At 36.8% G+C, this 17,299-nt stretch overlaps 2 protein-coding genes across 10 annotated transcripts in view; one reads left to right on the forward strand and one right to left on the reverse strand.

Moving 5' to 3' along the window:
• LOC129724144 (uncharacterized) overlaps positions 1-17,299 on the reverse strand; it is a 292,991-nt gene that overhangs the window by 192,661 nt on the left and 83,031 nt on the right. The window lies entirely within an intron of this gene.
• Positions 12,716-13,415, forward strand: LOC129724149 (uncharacterized). The gene has a single exon (XM_055678808.1). It carries the CDS (start codon positions 13,016-13,018, stop codon positions 13,343-13,345), a length of 330 nt encoding a protein of 109 aa, XP_055534783.1. The 5' UTR covers positions 12,716-13,015; the 3' UTR covers positions 13,346-13,415.

The following is a 17,299-nucleotide window of genomic DNA, read 5'->3' on the forward strand; positions in this document are numbered from 1 at the left end:
TTAGAGTATACAAACTGTTTCTATGACATTTTATTAATGTTACTACAGCAACGAATTGTTTCAAAAGCAAACATGTTTGTTAAAATAGCTTCCGGACGTTGACTTGTATATTACCCTTTCCTCTTGAGTTTGGGTTGACTCAGCCATGACCTTGAATATGTATGAACTAATTCCAAAATAACACTACCTAGAGCCAGTTTTTCGCCGAAAATTATAGTGTAATATGATTCTTAGGTGTGTTATTCAATGTTGCATGCATAGTTTTCTAATATTCATTGAAATTATCAGATAAAATGCGTAAAATGTTACCGGGTGGGCCAAAATATGCATGTGGGCCAAAATATCCCCGTTACCCTATACCGGATGAACTGCTCGCTGAACTCGATTCATTTCTCAGATCCATAAAATGTGGTGCGCAGTGAGGCGTACAAGCAGAGCTTTAAAGCAAATATGAAAGGGCATGCCAAACCATTTTGTTTAACATAGTTTAAGTGTACTAACCTGTAAACAAATTCCAACCAATAATCAGGCTACGAAAAATTTGCGAACAAAAACTCGATGTAAACGTTACCGTTTGAGGAAGTGAAGAGGCACTGTCTGGAATGTAAGCCCTGGGCCCTTGAAAAGACCTTCGGTGTCCACCACGGAATATCCAGACCAAGGGTTGGGGCGTAGCACGGGAGTGTTGAAGCCTCCGTAAAATATAGCCCAGGGAAAGGACAGCCTTACTCTTTAAACGGTAATACCCCTAAATCTATAAATCGGTATCCGGTATGGAGATAAGAGAGTGAAAGAGACGACAAGCGAGAACGAGAGAGTGAGAGAAAGAAAGGAAAGAGAGAGGAGAGAGAGGAGAGAGTGGAGAGAGAGGAGAGAGTGGAGAGAGAGGGGAGAGAGAGAGTGAGAGAGAGAGAGTGAGAGAGAGAGAGTGAGAGAGAGAGAAGAGAGAGAGAGAGAAAGGAGAGAGAGAGAGAGAAAAAAAGAAGAGAGAGAGAGAGAGAAAGGAGAAAGAGAGAGAGAGAGATAAAGAGTGGAAGGAGAGAGAGAAAAAAGAGAGAGAGATAAAGAGTGAAAGGAGAGAGAGAGAAAGAAGAGAAAGAGAAAAAGGAGAGAGAGAGAAAGGAGAGAGAGAAAGGAGAGAGAGAAAGGAGAGAGAGAAAGGAGAGAGAGAAAGGAGAGAGAGAAAGGAGAGAGAGAAAGGAGAGAGAGAGAGAGAGAGAAAGAGAGAGAGAGAGAGAGAAAGAGAGAGAGAGAGAGAGAGAGAGAGAGAGAGAGAGAAAGAGAGAGAAAAGATATAGGACAAGATCGATCAGAGACAGTTTGAAAATAGCCTGTTAAGAAGACAGACGAAGAAAGTATAGTAAGCCGAAAATTTGGAAAAAGTGATAGCGTTTGGAGAAAGTGGTGACTAGTTCGACGAGGATCGACGCTCGTCAGAGAACGACTACAGAGGCCAACATCAGGGATACCAGATGTGCAGATTTGTCTGCAAAACGCAGATTTTTAAAGTCCGTGTGCAGATTTATGTTGATTTGCAGATATTTGCAGATTTTCTATATTTATGCAGATTTTTGTCAGTCTCCTTATATTTGCGCAGATTTTGGCAGACTTTTGCCTCCGCGAACGAAATTTTTTCGAATCACGAATATATTTTTTTCAGATTTCGAGCAGGTTTTTCCGGTTTTTCGAGCAGTCGCAGACTTTTTTCAAAAACATCTGGCATCTCTGGCCATCATTCTCTAACCCGTGGACTTCATCAATTGGCCACGAGTGGCCGGAATCAACCCCCGGTGTTCGCACCTCTACCACCGTTCGAACACGTGGACGTTTTTGGATGCGGTCCACCAGGCTCTGATGCCTTCTACCCTACCGGGGCGGATCTTCCGTATTAGCCGTGTGCTACTTCTTACATCCCGTGTAAGCCGTGTGATTCTTCAGAAGTATTGACATCATCCGGAACGCGTGTCTTCAAGATATGTCCCTCTCCTTTCCTCCTGTGCGTCGTTCATCAATGGGCCCCAACGTTCGTCGGTTAGCGTTGTATCGATGATTCGTAAAAAAATAGTATATAGCATGAATTTCCCTTTTAGTATACGAGTATACCTCGATTTTACGCCCATTATCGTTTTTTGAAATGTGCGTAAAATCGAATTGTGCGTAAAATCGAAGCAAGTCTATTAAAATTTTTTTTAGTCCAAAATTAGTTCCCGTGATCGAAAACTTGTAAAGGAACATCCAATTATTATGTAACGTTCGAAAGGGGGGTTAGAAATTTGAAAACTCATACAAAAAAAAAATGATTCAAATAAGAGAGTGAAATGGGAGGAGGAGGAGGGTCGAAGGAGGTAATTATTTGCGTTACGTAGTCAATAGACGTTCTCTAATGGGTCCAAAAGATTTGGAAAATGTTTGAAAGAAAGTACCTATAGCAATGAATATGGGCGTGTGTGTACGTGTGTATGCATCTGTATATGCGTGTATGTATGTGTGGACATTCTTCTACCCACATATCGTCGACATCCATTGAAAACAGCCCCTTTATTTTGCAACAGTAGACGTTTTATAAAAAAGTGTTATTAATTTACTTCAACAGAGGTTGTATCCGTACGACATTATATATTTTACACGTTAGACACGTACACAACTGTAAAGTAGTTCGCTGTTTCCCAGAAGCGGTGTTTTTGTTACTGTCTCCCAATTTTCGGCAGATTTACCAGTCTATATAAACAGCCCGTTAATTGTGAACGATGTCTAATATATAGAATCCTGCGATATGCATAATTTAAACAAAGAAAATTTAATTAAAAATATTTTTGACAAAAGTGTTCGTAAAATCGAGGTAAAATGTGCGTAAAATCGAAGTACGTAAAATCGAGGGTGCGTAAAATCGAGGGTGCGTATAATCGAGGTATAACTGTATAACGAGCCAGTTACCCATTCCGCTTCACTAACGGTAAGTCGTCGGGTTGTATGAGTCTCCCAAAGCACCACAAAGAGCTTGCTGGGTTGAGTGAGAACTGATCATTTATAATTTTAATGAGAATTGCTCATTGCAAATAAAATGTTGATGAGGAATATTCCAGGCAATACTATAATTTTCATCTAATTCTAATACTAGTCGCTTCCCGTTCTCTACAAATAATTTTAGTAATATCGAAGCTTCAAATTTTAATGTACTATTATCTCTAATACCAACTGTATAAATCAACCAAGTTAAAACCAAATTTTCGTGTGAATAATGATTTTGAATTCTAAAAAATACCAAACACCCGCATCTCTTGGTAAAATTGAGACTAATGTGACTGAATGTGATCGATTCATTTTTAGTTTTAGGTACAAAAATCTATTGTTGGATGGTGACTTTTCACAAAAACCTGTTTCTATATATTCATAGCCTTCAACTGTCAATTTCAACCTCCATAATGAAATCTTCAGTTTGTGCAAATAGTTTAACTGGCAACTCTGGTTATTATTGAATCCTCAACTACGAACTAGGAAACGCATTCTGATGACTGCGTTAGGGAAACCGTATTGTTTGTAAAATGTATGGGCAACTCGGTTGAATTTTAACGCAACTTTTCGCTATTTTACGATTGAAATAAACGTCATATATCATGTCACAAGTTTGGAGAACATTTTAACAATCGATCAAAATATTAGTCAAAAACCGATCAGTGGTACGAAAGTTATATTCATTTGGAAAAGGCATTTTTTGTTTTTACATTTTTAACAGTATGCTACAATACTGAGCTCAGGCTATAGCCAAAGACCGTAAAAAATTGTCTATTTTAAATACCAAGTAATTTTTTTTTTTGAATTTTAGTATTATTTACAGCCATAGTTTTGTTATTTCATATTAAACTTTAAGACAATTTCCTGAGAGTCATCAAAATACATGTAATTAAATCAAATTTAAATCATAAAATTTACAAAGTATTATAGGATTATAAGAGAGCGCTGCCTATAATAGTATATACGGCGTATTCTATTCAGTCCAGTTTCGGTCACTAAACATAGCTGTAGGCTCAAAAAAAAAAAACTTTTCATTCAACATCATGTTTTCTAGTGTTCTCACGTACCAAACAGTACCTCGCTTGTTTGGTGTAGTTTCCCCAATTTATGATATCTAATAGCTAATCTTTTTCTCCGCAGCCCTCAATCCGCCTGTCGTCGTTCATGAATTAAATGCTTGAATCAGCCTCCACTCGTATTGTTACGACATTCAACAGCGAAAGCTTTTCATCCCGTCTTCTTTTTTTTATCCAAGCCAGAATATGTCACTTGCTGCCATCATCAGCGGAAGGACACATTTCATCGTCAGCCGTAGCAATTTTGGCACGATTTAGACGTCACTTTTTTCGTCACATCCTATTCGTCACAATACCTCCGAACTCGTCGCCACACTTCATTTAGGCCACGTGTTTTCTCTCCCCTTTCACCGACGCTACTGTTCCGACCTATCGCGTTCACGTCCTTCCAAGTTCAAACCCATGCTTGAAAGCACTAAGCAGAGAATAAACGTGAACTTTGGGTCCGTGCCAGTGGGCTACAAAGTCGAAAAACACTCACAGCTTCCTTCTTCTTTCGCCAGCGGATTGCGAACAGGTGCGGCAGATTGAGAAGAGAAAGCCTCCAACTTAGTCCAAGTGGCAAAATGACGTCGTCAAATGCCACTTTAGTGTCACTAGCCGACAACGGGGCGGTTCTTTACAGACGGGTTTTCTTCCGTTCTACCGGCAGAGTTTTGCTGCTGCGGTGGTTCTCCCACTTCTTCTGATGGATGTGTATACATATTATGGATAGAAACGATTCGCACCTTGACTTGATGTGACGACTTGAAAGGAAAATATTTGCGTGGGTGGGTGCAGAATAGTACTCCAAGCTGGCCACTCTGCAAGACAGCACCTGAGATGGGAGTGAGGAATGTGTAAATAAATTCATTATCTGGAAATATTCCCTCTCGTACATCCGGACTGCATTCTTGTACCAGTATATCAAGTAGAAATGTAAAATTCATGCACCCCTGACCTTTTGACCCCGTTTCGGAAGCCATCGATCGATCATTGGGTTATGAAACTTTCAATTGAAATAAAAACTTTTCGTGTTCACAAACAGCGAGTTTGCTCTTCGCACATAGAAAAAACGGTACGATGAAGCAGAACGTGAATCGACTTTATTCCACCATAAATCACCCAAACCCCATTCCCCACACGGGGTATGCTCAGGGAATCGGGTCCTTCAAATGTGAGCAGAAAGCAACCAGAGAGGCATAAATCGGTGGAACACCTGCTCTGCTAACAACATTTGCGCGCAAGGTCCCTTTTTTCGTTTATTTGAGCACAGTGATCAAAACTTTTTCGCAGTTATTCTATCTGTCAGTTGCCGTTGTTAGGAAACATTATCTATTGAAATGATGCTCACATCATTGAGGAAAAAAAGGTTTTAAAGCTGTCTTGTGCTGATGAAAGTGGAAGTTTAATGAGTTTCAGAGTGACGAATATCCCAGTTTATTATCCAAAGAGGAAAAGATTTCCCACGAACTTTTCAGAATCTAGCAAAACTTTGTTTGGGTGTTAGGACCTTTTTTAACTTATTTGACTATGTGCTTTTATTTGTTATTAGTGGACATTTTGTCTAGACAAGCGTTTGATATGGGTTAAAGTCTTTTTTATAACTGGTTGTTGGGCTGATGAAATATTTGATGATCACTTTTACTTGATTTAAATTAACTCGTTTTAGTGTTTGAGACAATGCTGGATATATGACTGGGTGAAAAATAAGATCAGGTAAAACATGAAAAAACCAACGTCAATGCAAAACTTTTTCCATTTAATTACATAACCCTTCAGTAAGAGATCCATAGTTCGACATTAAAGTCGAAAGTTATCCATTTAGCTGTATAATTTAACACCGATTGGATCTTCAACTTCAGTACCAGTTTCCGCTCGCAACGACCGGCTAGTTTTATGAAACTTTTCCCCCAACAATCTAATAAGAGCTACCACTACTCCGGATGTCGGACAGAAAGATAGAGGGACGATAGAGCAATCCACTCTTCCGGTAGACAGTAAAAATATCAATCGAATCATCTTCTTCGAATCCCTGCTCCATTCCCGACCAGTAATTGGAAATCGAACATAAAAGCGGAAATCTGCGAAATATTTCCCCATACAGACAGAATGCAGGCAATGAAGCTATCATCTCTCTGTTCGTGTTCGTGGCATTGGCCACGAAAGAGAAGGATGGGTGGAAAATGCAGCTGAGAAAATAGCAGCGTAATGCAAGCTGAAATGATTCCTTACTCGATTAGAGCTTTTCCGGCGCTGTGATGCGGGTTCTGACGGAAGGGCCGGAAGGTTCAATTGACGTAGTAAATTTTCAATTTATTCAAAGTTTTTCTTTTCGTTCCGTTCGGTGCCCTTCTTCGCGGCCCTATTACGCCAACGCTTTTGATCCATCGAAGCTAATGAAGTGAATTGCTAGCGATTTTCACTGTATTCCTTGTGAAAAGGCACAGCGAGGTCTTTTAGCGCAACACAAGTGATAAAGAAAGTTACGAGCTGCACAGCCCTAATCAGATTCTAGTGGGGGTGCTGATGCGTTAAAAAGTGCAGCTCACGGCTGTAAGCTGGTCTAATGAACCATAAATGATGGTAATTGACGAACGTCAGTTGAACGACGCGAAAGGTTGAGGCACAATTTGTTTAGATTTAATTTCAATTAAGCCAATTGAATTGACATTTGAAAATATTTCAAAATTGAAACCATTTTTAATTAATATTGTTCAGGTTTTTCTTCAACATCTGTTGCTGTCTGATAGCTGGTGCAAAATTTAAGCACAGAAAGAATTACGGCAGCAGTCAAAAGCACTATTTTTATCACCTGGGCAGAACGTACGGTTCGTTTTATGACCGCGACCAACCTATTTTTTGCATTTTCTTCGAATCTTATGACAAAAACTGCGAATGATAGAGCTACCGTATTATAACATAAAAAAGGCACACACTAGATTCTCATCCTGTCTTACTTCAATGAAAGATTTCACGCGCATCGTTCCCGGTAGCGAAATATAATTCGATGAGAATCCAGCCGAATGATCTTTATCCTTCCTTTGGTAAAGCGAAAATGAATGACCAACAGCATTATCAAAATGAAATGCAAAAATTAATCCAAGAACGGACTTTCGTGAGTCGATTGCTTTTGGGGTATTTTTTTCCATCCATCACTATTTGCGTAGAACCACTGTACAGTACACAAAATAAGGTCGGTTCAAAATTATAGTTCAAACTTAATAAATTATAACAGCATAGAATTTTCAGAAAATCTGAAACGGTGAAAATCAAACGAACACGTTTTCACTGCGACTGGCGGATGCCTTGACTTAATTTTTCCTACGGATAATGAAAAAAAGAAAAGAGTAGGAATGAACATTGTATGATGATGAAATATTTCCTCTTTCATGCAAAAGCGCTGAAAAATGTCCCTGCTTCGAGTATAATGATTGTGGCAAAATTTGACATTGTGATAACTGTCCTCTATTCTGGGTCTGCTTCGACCAGATTTTGTTCCAATATTACTGCAGCATAACACATAGTAATAATTTTCGTACGTTTTCACTTCATAGCTGTTCTTCAATCATTAAACATAAAATTTAATAAAATTTAAGCATGAAAAAAAAAAATCTTTAATCAAGTATCTCTAAAAAAACAACTATATAAATTGTACATAGAGAAACAAATCTTAAGAATTAATTGAAAGAATGTCAAACGATCAGAGGAAACGATTTGGACAAAATAGAATGTAAAGATTGAAAAGTAGACAAGAGAAAAATATAAACAGAATGAATGACTGAGTAGGTAAAGGATGATAGTAAACATCCGATGATTAATGATTAAAATATTTGGAATATTTGAATGAAAAATAATAAACGCAAAACAAGCACAGAAAAACGAAAAAAGGCAAAAAGAAAAATGGAAAACGAAAAACGAAAAATTAAAAATTAAAAACAACGAGCAACGAACAATGAGCAACGGAGAACGAATATAGCAAAATGACAAACAAAAAATAAATAAGAGAAACAAAAAAAGAACAAAATAAGAAAACTGAAAAAAGAAACACGAAAAACGTAAACTGAAAAACCAAAAACAAAAAATGAAAATGATACACGAAAAATGGAAAACACAAAATAAAAATAAACGAACAAAGAGAAACGAAAAACAAACGAGGCGAAATGAGAAAAGAAAAACAAAAAAATAAAACGAAACACGCAAAACCGGAAAAAGAAAAACAAAAAACACAATACGGGAAGAAAAAATCGAAAAACAAAACAGCAAAAACGAAAAATGAAAAATGAAAACAAAATATAAGAGAAACGAGAAACGAGACACAAAAACAAATGAAATACAAAAAAAAACTAAACACGAAGATGGAAAACGGAAAAGAGGAAACAAAAAAAAAACGAATACAAAAAGCGAAAAACAAAAAAAAAAGCAATGAGAAACGAATAAAAAAAAATAAACAAAAAACGAAAAATGAGAAACGTAAAACGAAAAACAGAGAACTAAAAAGGGAAAATCCAAAACAATACAATAAATAAATGAAATGCGAAAAAAAACACGACGAACGTAAAACGGAAAAGAGAAAACTAAAAACAAAAAAATCCAAAAACAAAAAACGAAACACAAAAAAACGACCAATGAGAAACGTAAAACGAAACACGAAACACAAGACGCAATATAATAAACAAAAAATGAACAACAAAAAAAACGAAATAACAAAAACACTACACGATAAACGAAACTGAAAAATGAAACCAAAAACAAAAATAAAAAAAAAAACCGAAAAACAAAAAACACAATACGGAAAACAAAGATGAAGAAAAAACCGAAAAACAAAACAGCAAAAACGAAAAGTGAAAAACAAAAAATAAGAAATGAGAAACAAAAACAAAAGAAATACAAAAAAAACTAAACACGAACAATGGAAAACGGAAAAGAGGAAACGGAAAAAAAACGAATACAAAAACGAAAAACAAAAAAAAAACAAGCAATGAGAAACGAATAAAAAAAAATTAACAAAAAACGAAAAATGAGAAACGTAAAACGAAAAACAGAGAACGAAAAAGGGAAAACCCAAAACGAAAAACAAAAACTAACAGAAACATAACACAAACAATAAATGAAATGCAAAAAAAACACGACAAACGAAAACCGGAAAAGAGGAAACGAATAACAAGAAAATACAAAAACAAAAAACGAAACACAAAAAACGAACAATGAGAAACGTAAAACGAACCACGGAAAATAAAACGCAATATAAGAAATAAAAAATGAACAACAAAACAACGAAATAACAAAAACAATACACGATGAACGAAAACTGAAAAATGAAACCAAAAACAAAAATCGAAAAGAGAAAAAAAAGAAAACGAAAAACAAAAAATGGAAAAACAAAAAATGGAAAAACAAAAGCCAAACAACACACCATTAAAAAAAAGGAGAAAGCAAAACAAAATCAAGTAAGGAAAAAGAAGAGAAAGAAAGGGAATATACAATTATCGTTAGGGGTCGTACACAAACTACGTTTCGCCGAAAACCGAAAAACGAAAACTGAAAAACAAAAAATAAAAAAATGAGAAACGAAAAACAAAAACGAGAGAAACGAAAAAAATTGAAAACGAAACACGAAAAAAGAAAAACCAAAAAACGAAAATCGGAACACGAAAACGGAAAAAAAAACGAAACACGAAAAAATAACAACGAAAATAGTCAAACGAAAACTAAAAAACGATACACAGAAAACAAAACTTGAAAAAAAAAATGAAAAACGCAAAATAAGAAACAATAAACGAACAACAAAATAACGAAATACTAAAAATAAAAACTGAAAAACGAAACGAAAAACGTAAAACAAAACTCTGAAAAAGAAAAACCAAAACCGAAAAACGAAGCACGAAAAACAAAAATTGAAAAAACAAACGAAAAACGCAAAATAACCAACAAAAAGCGAAAAGCAAAAACCAATACACAAAAAAACCAAAAAATTGAAACACGTAGAACAAAAATCGAAAAAAGGAAAAAGAACAACGAAAAACGGAGAAACAAAAACTGAACAACACAACAGGGAAAATAGAAAGGAGAAAGCAAATGAAAAAAGAGAAAGAGAGGGAATGTAAAAGTATCATATGGCGTCGTACACAAATTACGTTACGCTTTAAATTTAAATTTCAGACCGCTTCCTCCCTATGCAACAATAAGTAACGTGCAATATGTCTTCTTCTCCTGGAAAAAAAACTTTTCCAGAAAATAACGAACAAAACTTACAATTTGAGAAAATAAAACAGTTACGTAACTGTCTGAACTGCCCCCGCTCCCCCATATGTAACAATAAGTAATGCAAACTCGAACCTAACTCAGTCATTTTCCAACTGATTTTGGATGCTTCAAATGTTTTGGAAAAGATAGGGGTTTCAAAATATGAACAAGTTTCTACAAACTTCACCAAAATATGTTGGGTTATTTGAGCTTAGATCTATTTCTCTTCACTTTTTCACGCAATTTACTTGAAATTTGCCACTTATTTTTGTGAGAAAAGTACTACAAATATATAAGCATTTTGAAACTGAATATTATTACGAATAAAATAAAAGTTGTTGTATAAAAATAGACTAATATTTAGCTAAAACATATTTTTTTAAGAAAAAAAAAGAAAGAACATTTGCTTCTCATCACAAAATAATTTCAAAATTAATGCTGCAAATGGACAAAAAAACAAGAATCTCTGGTGTGACCTAGCGTAGGTTGTGGCCCTGGCCCATACTTGAAGTTTTTCAAATGCATACACCTTCATTTTCATAAAATAAAATATAACGTAGGCACTTTTTGCTATTACCTATATGTATAGCGATAGGGAATTAGATGTGTGATGTAGTGTCTATAACGTACTTTATTCAAGTGAGGAGAATTTTGTGTCATTTGGGCGGACTGGGGTAGACTGTAGACCCATCGTTTCCTTGGAACGTATAACTTTAGTCTTTTCGTCAAGTCTCGTACTAATGAGCTGGGATACCGCTTGTAGTAATCTCCTAACTTCATATCCATTGTAGAGTCATCAGGTCCGAGTTTTCTAACACAGGAAAAAATACATCTGTTCTATTTGGATGAAATCAACAGGCCAAAATTTGGCCGAACACTGCACGTTATTTGAGATGGTGGTTAATCGTTAGTGCAGTTGATGGAACAGTCTACAGAATGTCCAAATACCACACGATATAAAGGAAACCGGAAAACGACTCCAGAGGACATTTTAAAACGCAAAACGGTTAAATGAACTGTGAAATATTAGAAATGATTCTAAATAACATGCAACGTCGTAACGCAGTTGTTCTTCCTTTCTGAAGTGCATCCGTTATATGAGTTTCTCGGAATCAGAATGATGCACAAAGACCGAAAACCAAGTTACAAACGCCATTTTAAAATCAAAAATGGCAATTTCTAGTTTCTAGAAAACAGCGTAAAGTAACCTTATACAATCCCAACTGGTTTCAGTTCAACCTCACTTTGTGATATTTGTGAGATTTGCTGAGAAAAATATCCTATGACATGTCTTGAGAAGGTGCAAGTGATGGCACAATAATGTAGAAAAAAATCGCAATCATGGCGTTTCAACAAAAAATCATGAGCGGCGTATGCAGAACTGTCATCGGGGAGCTACAGCCTCGAACTGCAGGCAAAATGCGACCATACTGTAAGACGGTTTGAGTCTAACTGACAGCGTGTAAGTTATTTCATTGTTTGTCAGGGCATTGAGCTAAATACCCTTTTACGCGGACGCCATTGTCAACTCTGCATTTTTCTTTCATTATAATTACTAACGGATTGTTCATTACACAAAGCAAAGCAAAACCTTGGTGCTACATTCCGATTCGGAACTTGACCTTCTGTTTATTTATACACAGACTCCGCAGCCAACTGTTCAGTGTACAGGACAATTGCGAGGCTAGCTACGATCCTACTGACACTAACAGTCTCTCCCGAGCCGAGACTCGAACTCACGACGACTGGATTGTTAGGCCAACGTCGTACCTTGAGACCGTCATTACAAAAACACAGTTTAAAACCTGCAAATTATCTGTAGCAACAGGGTCAAAAAAGCAATAAAATAAAAACCACACTCATACTATATCCCATTTTTAATGCAAAAATTTACCACTTTATTGTATTTCACGAAAAAAAATTTGCATCTGGTTTTCCGGTGATGACTCTCAAAATTAGCTAGAAGAGGTTTGCGTTCCTAGTACAATGTCACACACCATAGACGGAATCCACACCTTTACAAGGCCTTTCAGCCAGTCCAGGAAACGCGATCCATCGCGTTGAGCAGTGCAGATCCACTGAATCGATCCGGCCGGATAAGGGTTCGTTTGTGCCTGCGCAGTCGACAGTGCGATTAGGGTGGCCAGTGCCAAGGCGATAACGATTAGCTTGATCATGATAGTTAGCTTTTAATTGCATGCCACTGGATGCGCGAAGCACGCGCTTAAATAGTTTTTAATCGGTCTATTTGAAATTGTAATTTTCGAACAACACTTTGCAGCTGTGTTGACAGTCGAGAGCTGGACGTCACTAGGCAGCCGCTTGCGTGTTGATTTAGGTTTTGATGCAAATTTGAAAAGAAATACATTCAAAGTTTACTTCGACAAAGTGTCTGGAAAAATTCAATAAAACACATTTTGTCGAAAAGATCGCAAATCTTTTCGAACAAAATCTTCCTCTCAATTATGAAAAGGGTATGGTGTAAATAATCACAAGCTCTTTTCCCACCATTGTTTAATCTCGATTCGATTTACATAACTTTACGCACCTTCATTAGCACACTGCAGTAAAAGTTCAGCAGCACCGGGCGGGCAGTCTGTGCTCTGAGATCAACTGGTAAACAACCTTTTTCCTCATCGGACCCAGCCACCGTGAAGCAAGCTATCTGACCCGGCAGAATTGTACCGGAAAGTCATGCAACCATGAAATTGCTTGTGACGATTGCTTTCACACCGTTGCTACTGCTGTTACTGCTACTGCAGGCTCCATCAACCATTGACGGAGCTCCGACGCTGGATGCCGTGGAAACCCTGATGAAAACAACGTCGCTAAGCGACTCACCGCACACGGTCGGGACGTTACCGTGGTTCTGCTCCCAGCGGGATGAAACGGTCCTCTTCCTGGGCTGGCTGAAATCCGTCGTCCAAGTGTGGCTTCCGCCGGCTCTCTGCTCATCGGTGAACGCATCCGGAGGTGAGAGTGCACCCGCGTTGAAAAATCTATTTGGCAGCAACAGCGACGTGCCAAAGTGATGCTATCTATCAAGGTTGTGAAAATGATTTGTGTTGAATAAATGCTCTATTTTCGAAGGTTTTTTTCTGACTTGAATGTGTTGTTGAAAAATATCACAATAAACGAATTTAAATAATGAATTCAATGGAAACTTTTCTGGTTTCAAATTTCCGGTTACTGGTCGAATGGATTTCTGCGAAAATTAATTTAATTATACAGTTTTTGCTGATCACAGCAATTGTTTCGTAAGTGGGTTTGAGTGAATCATGAGTGCAGCTGAAAATGTGTTGCAAGTAAGCCGATTTTCCTATACATATGTATCTTTCCATCACACATTTGTTTGCTATAAATATAGTCATAGTTTTTTGCTGTGAATTTAAATTTTGTTTTTTATATATGTTTCTCAAACTGAACACAAAGGATATCAGTTCTATTATCGTCAAGGGAGTAAATGATGTCCTGGAGCTTTAATTCCTCGTATAATGTCTTTTTTCAGTTCGCACAGCATTTTTCAGCAAAAGAATATTAAGTTCTCTATGACTTCATTGAACCCTCTGAAAATCATAGAATAAACCTAACGATACTAGAACTGATACCTTGATTAAATACAAATAACGCTGTTCATCAGTTATGAGATTGATTTTAAACCTATTTTTCAAAACTGCGTCAAAAACTACCAAACCGTGTCAAAAACTGCGAATGAGGTTGAAAAAAATCAGAAAAAAAACATTAATCAACTAATTTATCCCGAAACTTCTCATAACATAGAGGTAAAATCTATAGATATTTCTATATATTTTCAAAGCCCTATTTTTAATTTTTTTCAAAACGGTCAAAATATAAAGGATCAGCTGAAAAATGATCGAGTTAAAATTAAAAGCGTGAAATACACGCAAAGATGAAGTCTTGTACAATCATTGTATCTTCCCGATTCGCACAAATGTTACACAGAAATCGCACAATAAATGTGTGAAACGCATAACGCAACAGTTGTACTGCGAATTGACATAGATTGAAATCAGAATATGTATCATATACCGACACTTTATTTTCTAGGTTGCTCTTTCGCTTCTTTTTCGGTTCGGGTTGCGACGCGCAAGACGATGTCTCGTCGCTTTACGAAATGAGCGAGACACCCGTGCTGTACATACTAGATGCCAGTGTTGTTAGTCTCACTCATACTGTCGATGCGTGCTTGCTGCTATTCAGAGGAATGCATGAAGAAGAAAAAGTATCTCGAAAGCGTATGTGCAAAAGACTTGAAAAGCGTAGCATATGTCTCGTCCTCAAGCAGAAGGGAGGAGAAAGGTTTTGCTTCTCGCTCGCTTTGCAATGCTGCTTGATACCAGTTGAAACTGTTTAGGTGTAGTAGTTTGGAGCTGCCAAATACATTGGAGAAACGTTAGAGCATTAATTGCGTTATGCCCAACACGCAATCATTGTACTGGTTCCGAATTACATCAACAATTGCGCTAAAAACGCACAATTTTGTACTGGTTTCGCACCATCCAACTTTTGCGTGTAAGATCCAAAAACGAGGTTCAATCATAACATAAAATTTTGATGGTATTTGAAAAACTTCAAGCATGGGCGCCACTTACACTTGACTAGTGCTACAGCTTCTTACATTAGGTCACATCAGAATCTCCTGCATGTTTTTCTATTTGTAGCAGCGTGAAATTATTGTGCTATAAAAGGCAAAAACTCTGTTTTCTTTAATAAAATATAACTCAGCAAAATGTCAGCTGATTTCAGTTAAAAAACTTCTATTTTACCTGTACACTACTGGAAATAAGTATAAAGACAACACACTTTTCACTGGTTTCAATTTACAGTGTAAGATATTCAAATCAAATGCTTGTTTATGTGATTGTGCTAGTGAGTTGCATATTCACTGCGCGTAAGTTTGCTGGAATCGCATGTGTGTGTGTGTCATAAGCGAATTATTCCATTTTTGCGCTGGGAAATGATTATAAAGACGCTATTGTTGGTGTCTGTTTTAATTTGTAGTGGGTAATTGGTGACATTAGTGTTTCGCAGCGGTTGAAATAAGTTATTAACGGTTATATTAGGATGAAAAAATTAATGTTTTAATTTCATTTACCCAATCAAGAATATTTACAGGAAAAAATGCCGAAAACAGTGCTTTGACCGATTTTGAGAGAGGAAGAGTTATCGCACTTCGAGAACAAGGGTTGTCTATCCGTGAAATTGGCATCAGGATCGGTAGGAGCAAAGATGTAGTGCACAACTTCCTCCGGTTGGGCGAAAAATATGCCGTAAAGAAGCGATCTGGGCGGCCATCTTCTTTGACGCCGAGAAATAAACGGGAAATAAAAAGGATGGCAGTCCACCAGAAACTGTCTTCGGCTGAAATCAGAGAAGAAATGAACCTGTCCGTACCTATCTTCTCGTCGGATTCGTCAGGTTTAAAACGATGATCCCAATATTGTTTTTACAAAAACAACGCCTGTATCACGACTTTTGCCTCGTCACAAGATGGCCCGTTTTACTTTCGCTGAAAAGTACCAGTTTTGGGAAGATCAATGGTCAAATGTGGTTTTCAGTGACGAGAAGAAATTCAACCTTAATGGACCAGATGGTTTCACTAATCGCTGGCACGATAAAAGGCAAAAAAAAACAACAAGAGAGAAATGAAACTTCGGTGGAGGAACAGTGATGATATGGGCCGGTTTTAGCATAGTTGGGAAACGCCTATTTGTTTTATTTCATCACGGATGAAGTCAAAAATGTATTGCGAGCTGTTAGATGAAGTTCTAATTCCATTTTCCGAAAATGTTATGAACGAAAACATGTTTTTTCAACAGGATAATGCTACTTGTCACGCGTCGAAAGCTACCAAAGAGTTTTTGAGGCTACACGAATTCCCTGTTTTGGAGTGGCCACCCTGCAGTTCCGATTTGAATCCGATAGAAAACGTGTGGGGCTTACTATCGCGTAACAGTTTCAAGCATGGACGGAAGTATGAAACGGCTGGACAACTGAAACGCGCAATACAAGAAGAATGGTCTAAACTTGATCCTGATATTTTGAAAAATCTAATAATTTCTATGCCACGAAGACTGCAAGAGGTCATGCACAACAAAGGTGATGCTACGCATTAATAATGCGTTATAGTTTGTTCATTAAAAATGTTTCCTTGAAAAAACAATTAGTATCTTTATACTTATTCCCACGTCGAAAATCCGAATATAGCACTTACTTATCTTAAAACATATACAATCCAGAAAACAAATACATTTTTGCGTGAGAGTTTACACTATAAATCAGCAGTGTATATGTGTTCTGTTCAATATTGACCACCCAGTACAAATTACCCCATACGTCGCTTGTCTTTATACTTATTTCCAGCAGTGTATTGTAGTCTCAAAATGGAAGTAACTTTTTTTTACAAAGATAAGTGGCAAATTTCAAGTTAAGTTGAAAAATAGCGTGAAGCTCAAAAAAATCAACATATACTGTTGAAGTTTGTACAAACCTGTATATATTTCGACAGCTCTATCTTTGTCCTTTCCAAAATGGCTGAAACAATGAAAATCGGTTATGAAATGATTGATTATGAAATGAGTTAAGAAATCGAATTTTCATTAATTGGATTAATGTTAACGTCTTCGTCAGTGATTTTCTTCGGCAGTTTTTCTGCAGCAATCTTATGCAAAAGGGGGCCGAAGAAAACCACTGACGAAGACGTTCTATTTTACTGTTAGCAAACGAAGTTTAAGCTATTTTTACATTTGTGTCACATTTGTGACATGATAAAATTATTGAGACAGACAAAATTTCGTCGATTTTTAAATGGCCAGAAATTTACGAAAAATAAATCAATTTTGATAAAACAGGTTTCATTTTATTGGAAAACTATCCTAGATTCCTAGTATTACTTGAGAACTAGACGTGACCAACCTACACCAAAAATGTGGATTTTGGAAGTGTGTGTAAAAATACACATTTTT

This window comes from Wyeomyia smithii, chromosome 2 (genome assembly GCF_029784165.1).
Source record: "Wyeomyia smithii strain HCP4-BCI-WySm-NY-G18 chromosome 2, ASM2978416v1, whole genome shotgun sequence".
NCBI lineage: Eukaryota > Metazoa > Arthropoda > Insecta > Diptera > Culicidae > Wyeomyia > Wyeomyia smithii.

Excerpts from the sequence above, each read along its gene's own strand:
- LOC129724149 (XM_055678808.1), top strand. The coding sequence starts at position 13,016 with ATGAAATTGCTTGTGACGATTGCTTTCACACCGTTGCTACTGCTGTTA.